The following is a 13,079-nucleotide window of genomic DNA, read 5'->3' on the forward strand; positions in this document are numbered from 1 at the left end:
TGGTTTGAGTTGTGAAGTGAATTGTGAAGTAAAAGTAAGAAAGAGAAGAGATCATTATGTTGCCCCCTTGCCGGGCTATTATGAGTTGCGGTTCCCCTGCGTTATTTTCTTAATTGATATTACGGATGTTTAGGCTGATAATTCTTAGTGTTAGATGTTGTAACAAGTTAGGTTATAACTGAGGTAGTTAGATGTTGTAACAAGTTTGGTTATAGCTGAGGTAGTTAGAAGTTGTAACAAGTTTGGTTATAGCTGAGGTAGTTAGATGTTGTAACAAGTTTGGTTATAAATGAGGTAGTTAGATGTTGTAGCAAGATTGTATCGGGTTGCACGCCGTAACAGATATTATATTGGATCGGGTTGCACGCTGCAACAGATATTATATTGGATCGGGTTGCACGCCGCAATATGTATTATATTGGATCGGGTTTCACGCCGCAACAGATATTATATTGGATCGGGTTGCACGCTGCAACAGATATTATGTTGGATCGAGTTGCACGCCGCAAGCAACAATGTTAAGTGATAAGGGATCGGGTTGTGCGCGGTAACGGTATTGTTATTGTATTGTTGTAGATATTGATCTGTCCTTTCATATTTTATTAAGTTTCTGTTGGACTTGATATGTTTTCCCCGAAGCATGTACCCCATCCCATTTTAAACTGCTTATTCCTGTTTATTTTCCGCCATATATTATATAACTGCACAGGTTTATCTGGAGTCTGGTCCTTGCCTCGTCACTACCTTGCCGGGGTTAGGTCAGGCACTTACCAGTACATGGGGTCAGTTGCGCTGATACTACACTCTGCACTGTGTGCAGATCCAGGAGAAGCTTTCGGACAGTAGTTGGAGGGCTTCCTTCAGTCCATTCGGAGACCCAAGGTAGACTTGCAGGCGTCTGCAGGCCCTGACGTCTCCCTCTATCTCTATTTCATGTTTCATTTCCTTTGTTCAGAAACAATGTATTGTATTTCTTCAGACCTTGTATGTAGTAACTCTTAGACAGTCTGTGACACTGTGACACCAGGTTTTGGGTATATGAAGTTTTATAAGTTGTAATAGACGTAGCCTTAAGATATATATTTGTCGACTTCCGCTTAATTATTTAAAATTCCGCCTTTATCATATTATCGACTTGTGTTTGTTAAAAGAAGCAAAATGAAAGTGCAGCAAGTAGTTAAGGTTTGGCTTGACTATCTCCCATTAGTAGGCGCCATCACGACTCCCGAGGGTAGAAAATCCGGGTCGTGGCACCATTGTGGCCATGTTTAATATTTTGTGTTAATTTGGTAGGTATGTTTTGTGGTGGGCTCATGAGTTTATTTGTTGCTTCAGATTTTATATGATCCATGAAGGTTGTTTTTATTTATACTATTTCTTGTGTTTGTCACATATTTATTATCTTAAATTTATAAATGTTAGATTCGTCAAAGATAGAAAGATTTAGGGGTTGAATTTTTTTTAAAACAAATGTTATAATTCAATAATTTTCATCTACCACTTTTTTTAATAACTTTGATAATTAACACACTATCATGAGTTGCATATGCATATGATATTCAATATTTGAAAGATCGTGCAATTCCTTTTTTTCATTTCGTCTTTTCTTAAATTTTCTGAGTATTTTCTTTTCTTTTTTTTACTTCAAATTTTTACTAAGATTCTTAAATTTTCTAAGTACTGGAGTTTTCATCAATCTCAAAGTAATGTAGAATAAATACTTATGAACATCGTAGTTTGGCTTTAGGCGCGATTAATAAATCATTGTGACTATGAGTATGGTTCCCGTGGCATGGCCACGATACATAATCCCAAATTCGGGGGTGTATTTCATGTGACCCGATTATGAAAACTTTGAATAATAAAGCCCTTTGAAATAAATTGAGGCATGACATGCCAAACAAAATTTATAATCCATGGCCCTCATAAGATTAGATTCAAGAACTAACCCCTTTTAGTTAAAATAATTTGAGGAGTACCATGCCAAATAAAATCTCAAAACTCATGGCCCTCACTTAATTAATTTTAGCTCTTTAAAAAATCGAGGTGTGCTAGTTGAATTTTCCATGGATCTCGCAAACTTGAAAGTGCGTAGTTGCTTTAGGCGCGCTATTTAAATTAATTTCCTTAAACTCGGGTGTGCATTTCATGTGAGCCAACTCCAATTCTCAACAACGTTAAATAAAATGTGTCATGGATCGTGGGTGCATTTCATGTGGCGTGGTTCAAGGCGTGTTTTAAATAACGTTGAATCTTCCTAAAATAATTAAAAGCGGTTAATAAGTTAAAAATGCACCATAGGCTAAAATATGTAATAAATCAGATAATAGGCCAATTTTAATAGTTTAAGCGACCGTGCTAGAACCACGGAACCCGGGAATGCCTAACACCTTCTCCCGGGTTAACAAAATTCTTTACTTAGAATTTTTGGTTCGGAAACTTCAAAAGGAAAGTCAAATTTCCTCAATTTGGGATTTAAAATAAACAGGTGACTTGGAACACCAAATAAACTATTCCAAGTGGCGGCTCTGAGAAATTAAATAAAATAATCTCATTTCGAATAATGTCATTTAAATTGGAAAAAACTCCATTATATCCCCCTCGGGTGGGTAAAAAGGAGATGTGACAGGGACTCATCAGCAGAGCTGGCTTTGATAGGTACACATGGCCGACGGAGGCACCTCGCTTGTCAGAATACAACTTCAACATTGATGTATCAGACATCGTGTTCACCATCACTAAAATCAGAGATACCAGATGGCCAAGACCCGTACAATCAGATCCTTCACAAAGTAACCATAACTTAGTGTGTGAATTTCACAATGCGCATGGTCACAAGACCGAAGATTGCTGACAACTCCGGGAAGAGGTAGCCCGACTACTCAACAAAGGTCACCTCCGAGAATTCCTCAGCGATCGAGCCAAAAACCAGTCCCGGGAAAGAAAGGCGACCAAAAAGAATGAAGCAAATGAGCCGCAACATGTCACCCATACGATCTTTTAAGTTGTCGGTGCCCTGCAGGAACCCACGATTAGGAGAATGAAAACATCCCTCACCAGGAAGAGGCAAACTCGAGGCTCTATCTCAGCCTCGTAACGACGCAGTGGTAACTTCCTTTCTTATGGATACATTTCAAATTAAACCTATGCTTTTGGGTCCAGGTACCTTGGCCAATATTATCAGGTCAAATGCAACAAAGCAGCTTGGACTCCTCGAACAAACTATGCCCGCCCCTCGAACCCTCAACGAATTCAACATGGCGTTTACAAGGCATATTCTCGGCTGTTTCGGAATGAACAAAGTCGTGTCGCGCCCTTCGATTAGATAGCTGAAGGCCTACCGAGGTTCAAAGCATCGTCGCCACTAAGGTACAACCATCTCCCTTTTTAAGTTACATCTCATACCCACCTTTATGCAGGTGCTTGAACGAGACAACAGAAGTGCTGACCCAGCTCGAAGACCTTAAGGTTTCAAAGCATTCGTTGCACTCTTTTCCTTAGACCGGGTTTTTATCCCGAAAAGGGTTTTACCGGCAAGGTTTTTAACGAAGCAACATCTACATGCTACCTAAGGAAGGTCCAACAAATATTCAAGGCTTCTTTTGTAATCAACCTCAAATACTAGGGGACATCCCCCTGGAAGGTCACTTACTCGAAGAAGCCAAGATACGCCAAACAGAGGCTTAATAGGAAAGTAATGTACCGGGCCAAACAGTTGAACAAACCGTGTCCGAATAGAACAACCGAGCCCGCAACAACAAAAACATGTATACTTGTACCAAATAAGCAAAGAACAATTCCCAAAAGCATTTTGCATTTCAAGGAAGCCCGACATATTTACAAAAAATGGCCCCATAACTGAAAGGCGCCCTGAACACTCGACTGGCGTCAACAACTCGCAACAATGCGACCCCTGAGTCGGAGCTTCGAGCTCGTAAGCCCTCAATGATGCAACAACAAGGTCACAAAATGGCTCCAAAGCCAAAAGATGACCAGAACACTCGGGGACTGGCGTCAAAAACACATTACCACATGACCTCCGGGTTGGAAATTCCAAAATCGTAAGCCCTCAATGAGGCAATACCAAGGTTACAAGTAATGTCTCTCGAGTCAAGAAACCCTCGACGACTCGAGGACTGTTGTCAAGTGCCACCTCCATCAACTTATCAAAATCCGAGGTCATAAGGCCATATGCGGGCAACCTCGGTCTCGTAAGACCTACATAAGGCAACATCAATATCTGTAAGACCTAAAGAAAGGTATGAACAATACTTGTACCAAGTATCCAAAACTGTAAGACCTCAAAGGCATGTAAGACTGTAAGACCTCAAAGGCATGTAAAACTTGTAAGACCTTACTAAAGGCATAAACTCGATCTCAATGTTTTGGCTATATATCGAACTTGTAAGACCCCTAAAAAGGCATACCCTCGATATAGATTCCAAAACTACTTCACTCGGGACTTAAAGGCTCCAGCCAAACACAAATGACTCCAGTCACAAGCCTGTACTAGCCAAACTAATACGACTTGGGGACGCTCGACCGTCACTATAAATCACAGGCCTTCAATTACTTCAAATATATTTCGGAAAGAACGGGTTACACAGGCTACCCTTTATATAGGAAAAAGAGCTTCGACCATGTCAGCTCCTAAAACACTGGCTTCAAGATACTCAGCCTCTGAGCCAAACCTCCTGAGGTACTCAATCATCGCCATATAACGACTCACAATCGACGTTTTTTATTAAACAATCGAAGAGTCAGGCCAACACTATTTCAAAAAATCTTTATCGAGGGAAAAATAAAGCCTACATAAAAGGTCACATCGACCCAAGGTGTAAGAACCACTGTCGTCAGCCCTCATATATAAAAGGTCGTGCCGACCCAATGCGTAAGAGCCTAAGGGCCAGCTTGCAATTCAAAAACATGAGGGTCAAATGAGCTCGAGTCATAACTCGATTCGGAGATTGAACCCAATATAGTTAACTAAATATGCCTAAGGGCAAAAGCATAAGAGCCATTGTCGCCAGCCCGCATACACTAAAAGGTCGCATCGACCAAAAGTGTAAGAGCCATTATCGCCAACCCACATACACTAAAAGGTCGCATCGACCAAAAGCGTAAGAGCCATTGTCGCCATCCCAATTGGCCTCAAGGCCATACCATGTATCTAAGGATTCCTTTCAACTCAAATACCAGTTCATCTGGTGCAAATCAATAAATAAGAAATACAGGAGAAACAAAACCGCAGGGTTTTCCTCTTTATACATACACGCGAAAAAATACAAGCTCCATTTGTAACATACTTCGAAAGTACTACATACAGAATCCAAAAAGAAAATCTACATTCCACTTGGGGACTATGGCTTGTCGGCCTCATCCACGCTATCCTAGACATCAGACAAAAGGAATTTAGCATCGTGTCCTTCTGCCTTGGCTTGCTTGGTCTCTTCCGAGAGCTCGAAGCCCCTGGTATGAACTTCCTCGAGGGTCTCCCTCCGAGATTTACATTTCACGTACTCCTTACTATTGTTCTCGCGATCAAGAGCTTCCCTCAGCTCAGCTCTAGCATAGGCAGTGCCTTTCAAATAGGCCGCCACTCTCTAGTCAGCCCTAGTGCGGCTTATTACGACCTCAGCTCGGGCATTCACCACCTCGACCTTCGCCTTCAAAATCTCGGACTTAAACCTTGTAATCATAATCGATCGGACGGAATCATTCGCATAAGCATTCCAGATTTGCACCTCGAGGGCAGAAGCCTTAGCCAAAGCATCCTCCTCGACCACAACTTGGGCATCTACTTGAGCCTTCAACTCGTTATGCTCACGTTTGGCTTGGCCAACTTCGCCCCAAAGACGTTCCAGCTCCTCCGTTTTTCTCTCCAACTGAAATATCAAAACATTAATCTCCGAAAATGAAAGTGGAGCATGCATCAACCTGAAATACAGGTTACCTGTCTTTCGAGACGGCTTCCGCGGTTCCAACTTTGATTCGCCTCACACCGCAGGTATACCAGCTCACTTTCCTTTCCCTCACAAGGAAGCCTAAGGGATTTCTCCCTATACAAAGCTTTCCGAAGCCTGGCCTCCTGGCGAAGCAGCTCGGACTTAAGCCTGTCAAAGGCCTGCAAAGGAAAATTCAATATGAAAGGAAGGGCGCGAAACCAAGATAAACATATACCGGCTATCGAAGCTTACCATAAAGCCAAGCCGTTGAGCTTCACCAAAGGCCGAGCCAATGTCTAATGGCCTAGTATCCCCCAAAGCACCTTTGGTAGAAAAAGGGGAAGGCACCGCATGACCCTCGCTCCTCGAAATACCTTCGACGGGAATGGGAAATGATCTTTCAGAAACAGAGGCCTCCAAAGCCGGAAGGATGGCTGAATCGCCTCTTTTGAACCTCAGAAAAGGACTCACCTCGCCGTGAGCTTCCTCACACCTCGGAGACTCCTTCCATTTATTGTCAACCCTCAACCCCGAGGTCGGCAATCTCTCCTCCTCCTCTAGGGGGCACAGTCTCATCTCAGAAAAATCTCCAACAATTATGGGGACAGAGTCAGTGCGCTAAAAAGAAAGGTACCTTTCTGAGGAAACAAGCCACTAAACGCCTACTGTGATGCTCTGCCTCCCATCTCCCCTCGGACAGGTCTCGCCACATATGCTTATCATAGGTCGAACAAGCCGCCAGCTTGCGGGACCATTCAGCCAGATCAGGGATCTCGTCCGGCTACCAAGGAATCACTACAAGGAATATAATAGAAAGATGCCTTTATGGAATCCGCCTCCACTGTGAGCAAAGCAGTAACAATACAAGTACGCCACTTACGTGTGAAATTCCATTTCTTAGGAAATGTCAAGAACTCTCCAGGGATAATATCGATTGTCCGTGCTCGAACGAACCAGATCATCCGCCCTCGGTCCTCGTCCTCTTCATTTTCAATGGAAGGGGACCGAGTGTATCGACGTCATAGAGTAATCAAGCCCCGATAATGCAGCGGCCGATATAACCTAATGAGATGGCTGAGGGTGAATTCGAGCCCGACCTTATTTGCAAAGTACCTTATCATCAGCACTATCTTCAAAAGTGATGGGTGAGCCTATGCCAGGGTAACCTGATACCTCCTACAGAACACAAGCATGACCCTGTCAGGAGGATCCGACGTAAAAGGATACATATAAACACTAAAACCCCCCAACATGGACCATGATATTCTCCTCCGGGGAAGGTACCTGTAGTATCACTCCTTCTCCCCATCCGCAATCTTTACTAATCATCTCGAGGTGTTCCTCCGTTATTGAGAAGATGAGTCTCGATACATGTTCTCGATGCCCTTGAATGTTGGGAGGTCTCTCCAATGTAAAGTCTCTCCTCGAGACAAAACACCTCGAGGCTCACCCACCGGGTACTGGCGGTGCACCATCGACCGGATACGGAACAGAGGCGGAACACCCCTCTCCTTGATGGACGGATGTCGATGTAGCATCCTGGCTTCGGTAAAAAAGGAAGAGGAGGATGAAGGTTTGGGCCAAGCCTTTAAGTCAAAACGGTGAGAGAACTAGCACAAATAACAAAGTTCTATGGAAGAAATAGTTACTCTGAGTAGCATGATCTCCATTTGAGAAATAAGTGAGTGAATATATAAAGGCAGGCAACGACTGCTCACCTACCCAAAAGACCAACTAATTTTGGCCATGATAGCATCGCCTTTTTCGGGAAATGTATCGGCAGGACCACCCTGGTGGTCCCACTATTAGGTCACATGAACGTTGCTATCGTGCGATGTTCGGGAGGTATCGATATCTCGAAGGTTTTTTTGCTATTATAAGCATCGACCCTAAAGAAGTTGCCGACCTAATTTGTAGAAAGAATCCGATCTTGGGAGCCCCGACTACTCCGAGCACGAGCTTCAAACAGCTAACATCGAAATTCGAAGTCTAACTCCGCAAGAACGACGGAATATAAAAAATGAAAAAACTTGAAGCTTCTCTTACATTGCTAAAAAATATATTTACATGGGGCATCTTTATAAGACTCGTTTCCCTCAGAGTACATACACAAAAAGAAAGAAGAAAAGCAAAGACGACTCAAGCCTATTCTTCATCATCACTACTCTCCAAACCGTCTCCGGGACCTTCATCCAAAGCAACTAAGAACTCCCAATTTTCCTTCGATTCTCGGACCTTCTTGACCTAAGTTGAGAGATCGACACCTTTGGCAATGGCTTCCTCTAAGGCTTTCCTCCTCGCCTTTGCACTAGCATGAGCGACAACCCAAATCAGTTTTTGCTCGGGTTTCTCTAATATATTTCGGGCTATTTGATTATTAGTAGCGGCGTCCTTCAGGTAAGTGGCAACTTTTCCTTCGACCTCGAACTTGGCCACGGATAGCATGGCAATCTCCTTTCAAGCATTTTGGAAAAGACCCTTAGTCGATGTTAATTCCTAGGTCACTACCTCGTTTCGCTTCCTCAGCTTGAGGACCTCTTCATTCTTCTGCCCTATCTGCAAAAGAAAAGTTAAGTCAGCAAACCTTGAATTATGGGAATAATTAACGGGTTTACAAGTAACGAATTACCTGCTTCACAAGGCCAGCCTTTTCTCTGAGCACTCCCTCCAAATTCGTCTGAAGTTCGCCCAGCTCCTTCTCCTTTCGAGCAGAAGAGGCCTCCGAATCCCACAGTCTCGAGGTAAGCTTCTTGAGCTCTTTTTCACGGCATGAAATCTCCTCTCGGAGCCTAGAGAGGGCATGGTCATACATCTCCTTATACATCGGCAAAATAGAAGAGATAGACAAACGAGGAACAATGCTTGAAGACGAAGGAAATAAATATAAATAGCTATCACCTGCCGCTGGAACCTCTCCGCTGCCTTGATGAAGCTGGAGGCGTCAATATCGATGTCCTCACTGACATCATCAACATCATCTAGAATGCTGCTAACCGCTCCTCCCCCCTTGAGAGGAACCCTCGCATCTGCAAAATTCAGATCATAAGCGTCCCTTAACTCCCTGGAGGAGAACTGAGGTACCAAATTAAGGCCACTCAGGAAAACGATGTCGCCAAGGGGAAAATCCTACCCTCGCAAATCTTTGGGCCCAAACCCTTACAAAACCTTCAGCAACAGCCTCCCTAGCGAAGATTACACCTCGACCAGACGAAGGCTTGGGGGCCGTGCTTGCACCCTCTTCGAGGCCCTCCGAGGCACGGGCTCGAGCCAATTCAGTCGACCCCAACTCAGTGCCCTTCAGATCAAACATTTGGGGAGCTTCTGTGCCTGACATTCTCCTTTGTACCCAAGGGGCGTCATCTCCATCATCGTCCTCATCATCTGAGCCCACTTTAGAGGCTAAAGACGAGACCTCGGCTTCGACCCGAGATCTACTGGGTTTAGCTTTCTTCGCCACTGGGGATTTATTGGCCAAACTTTTCTTCCTCTTCTTGCCTTTTTCAGGCTTTGAGGAACTTTCCTCACCATCAGGATATAGTCCCATCTGCACTCCGTCGCCAAGGCCTATGCAAGCATAGTGACTGAAGTCTCTCAACATAAAGGATATGGGAAAGAATTGCAAAAACATAGTAAAAATGGCAAGAGGGATCCTACCATGGTTCTTGGACACCCACCATGTTTTGGCCAGTCGGGCCAAGACCGAACAAGATAGGGGAACGAAGTATCCAACCGCTTGATCCATCCCTGCAGATCCTGAACCGCTTCAGGGTACCAAGCGGTAGCTGCAAAAGCCAAGGGGAAATCATTTTTCGGAAGAGAGGTAAAAAGGCCATAGAGCATGTTCGAAGGAAAAATACTTTACACTGTGTATTCTCTGGGAATGGCATCCTCCCGACCGGGATGATGTTCGAGGTCCTCACTCGGACGAACCTACTTATCCGCCCTCGATCCTCATCCTCATCGGTGCTCGAGAAAAATGATTTTTTGGACCCGTGATGAAGCTTAATCAAACGTCGATAAAATTGAGGGCTATACAATCTGATTAGATGGTCGATGGTAAATATCTCGCCCTCGACCCCATCGGAGAAGTGGTGAAACATGTAGACTATCCACCAGAAAGACGGATAGATTTGACCAAGCATCACTTGGTACTTGTTGCAGAAATCAAGAATAACCAGATCTATCTCTGAGGAAGAAGGGTTGGAAGAATCAACCAGACTCAAAGTGAACGGGTAAGTATATGCATAGAGGAAACCAACTTTATGATCCGTTATGCTCTTGTCAAAATAGGGTATCTCAACCAGCACTGCCTTTCCCCAGTGGCAATCTTTCTTCACTTTCTTCACATCGGTCACTATGCTAATATACCAGGACACGTGTTCGCACCAGCCCGATGTAGATGAAGGTTTGTCAACGGAAAAATCTTTCGTCGTGTAGAACCCGACAGGAGTACATTGTTCGACGGTGGGTATCACTTTGGGCTTTCCTTTGGATGCTCGAGATGAAGAGGCAACCTCGTCTTTCCGAGGAACTGTCTTGGAAGTTCTAGCCATGATAGCGGCAAAACCTTTCCGAGAAAGTAGGCAAGAGATCAAGAATGGAGGAAGAAAGAGCGCGAAAGGGAATGGATTTAGCCCTGGAAATTTGAAGATATTGTGAAAGTATGGATTATCAAATGGTTGATGCCTTTATAGGAACTATGTGGGCAGGGGAAAGGACGAACCAATAGCGGTTCGTGGAATTCTCGATAGTCTTGTTTGACGGCGACCCTTGCGCGGCTTTTTGAAGTATGGCATTTAATGCTCTGATGGACTAACATCATAGCGATGATGGTTATAGAGTGGGGGCTCATGATCGTTTCCTATCACTTTGTTCCAGGAAACGCGGGGACTATCTGTATACGGTGGAAATTGACGGCTCGATTTCATGGCATCTTGAGGGTTTCCAGTAATCGACTCCGAGAATTCTCGATAGTTCCACTTCGAGACAGTATGAGTAGTGACCGGCCTCGAGGCAATGAAATTAACAGTCTCGGCAGATCAGGGTGAAGTTCCCAAGGCACATACATATAGCTGGCTAGGTGTAGTGGTCTAGTTGAAAAATTGAATCAATGCATTAAATAGCTGTACCATCTTTATCATTAATGTATTTTGTACTATGTTGGGATTTCCCCTCCTATATAGAGGGGATACTTGTCATTTTGTAGTGTTCTATTGCTCCATACTAAATATTCCAGAACATTCTCTCTGCACTCTAACACTTTCTCTTGGTCTCGTTATCTCATTTATTGCTTGTATTTATTGCGTTCTACTAAAAGTTCATCATTCATTGCTTATTATTGGCCTTAAAAATCCGTCTTTGATTTATTTATAAATGCTAGTGTCACCATCGACCGCCTTCGATAGCTCCCAACCGAGCTTCAAACTAAACCTCGAGGCCCTCGAATAGGCAAGCTCGAGGCCCCAATTGATAGCAATTCGGTTTGATTAACACTTCGCTCTTAAATTCTTATTTTGTTTCTTAGTCTTTCACATACCATCAACTGCCTAACAACTAGCATAAAAATAGATCACGTATTTTTAGAACCACTAAATCAAATTTAATTGTCATTACCATTTTCATGGTAAACAAACTATATTATTAATATATACTCAATATTGTAGCTAATCCTAAAGAGGGGGAAAGATATTATGAGTGACTATTACTCAACCATGTGAGAGGGCCACTTTCATTCAAAGACTTACTCACTGTGAATGGAAGACATTGTGAAACTTTTAAAGAAGCTGCTAAAGAAAGGAGGGTTATTAGAATTAGATAACAACATATCATAATGTTTGCGTGAGGCTGCAATTTTTCCAATGCCGTCAGCTCTTCGTAGTTTGTTTGCAATAATTCTAGTTCACTATAACCCTACTGATGTTAGAACACTTTGGGAAACTTATTTTAAGGATATGCCAGAGGACTTTAGAAGGATACATTACAACTCAGCCACAAGTCCCCTACAATGTATATTGAAGAGCATTAATTATTATTTGGAGAGTATGGGCAAGAGCATCGGGAAATTTGACCTCCCTAAACTTGAACACCAATTGGCCAAAGTTTCTACATCGAAATGTAGAGAAATAACTGAAGAAATGTCTGCATCAATACCTAAAGAAGATTTTGAAGAACAATAAAAATTAAATCATGAACAAGAGAAGGCTTTCAAAATAATTTGCAAAAGGTCAATTGTGGAAGAGTTGGATTATTCTTTGTCGATGGACCTGGAGGAATAGGAAAAACATTTCTATATCGAGCGTTGCTTGCAAATATTTGCTCAAGGGGAATGATAGCATTGGCAACGACAACAAATGGAGTAGCCGCTTCAATTTTGCCAGGAGGTCGTACAGCTCACTCTAGATTTGACATTCCCCTTCAAACAAATGACTCAACCATGACAAATATGTCAAAACAAAGTGGTGCTGTCAAATTGATCAAAAAGGCAATATTAGTAATATCGGATGAAGCGTCTATGGCTAGGCGGCAAATGATTGAAACAGTTTATAGGAGCTTTAGAGATATAATTGACATCGATAAACATTTTGGTGAAAAAGTAATAGTCTTTGGAGGAGATTTTCATCAGGTATTACTAGTAGTTCAAAATTCTACAAGAGCAGAAACTGTCAACCAAGCTTAGCAAAATCATACCTCTGGCCTTTGATGGAAAAAATCCATTTCACCATAAATATGAGGGCAAGAATAGACCCAAATTTCAGCGACTTCTTACTTCGTGTTGGCAACGGAGAAGAACCGACAATAAGAGATAAGTTGATGCTTCTTCCAGAGCAACTGACTGTTAAGTATAGTACTGATGATACAGATGTTGATTACTTAATAAAAGAAATATTTTCGTCACTATAGAAAAATGCAGGCTCTGCACAATAGGTAATATAGCGGCCTATCTTAGCAAGCCGAAATGAGTATGTTGATAAACTAAATGAGATATTGATAACCACATTTCTAGGTGAAAGCAAAACTTTTGTAAGTTTTGACTCTGCAGAAGATGACACCAATAACTACCATCAGGAAGAATATCTAAATACTCTGACACCAAATGGTCTCCCTCCACACAGGTTAAATGACAAATACTATATG

At 42.8% G+C, this 13,079-nt stretch overlaps 1 protein-coding gene across 1 annotated transcript; it reads left to right on the forward strand.

The window, feature by feature from the left end:
* Positions 1-12,270: 12,270 nt before the first annotated feature.
* LOC107771698 (uncharacterized) lies at positions 12,271-12,621 on the forward strand. The gene has a single exon (XM_016591128.2). It carries the CDS (start codon positions 12,271-12,273, stop codon positions 12,619-12,621), a length of 351 nt encoding a protein of 116 aa, XP_016446614.2.
* The last annotated feature ends 458 nt before the right edge of the window (positions 12,622-13,079 follow it).

The sequence above is a fragment of the Nicotiana tabacum genome, chromosome 8 (genome assembly GCF_000715075.1).
Source record: "Nicotiana tabacum cultivar K326 chromosome 8, ASM71507v2, whole genome shotgun sequence".
In the NCBI taxonomy this organism is placed as follows: domain Eukaryota; kingdom Viridiplantae; phylum Streptophyta; class Magnoliopsida; order Solanales; family Solanaceae; genus Nicotiana; species Nicotiana tabacum.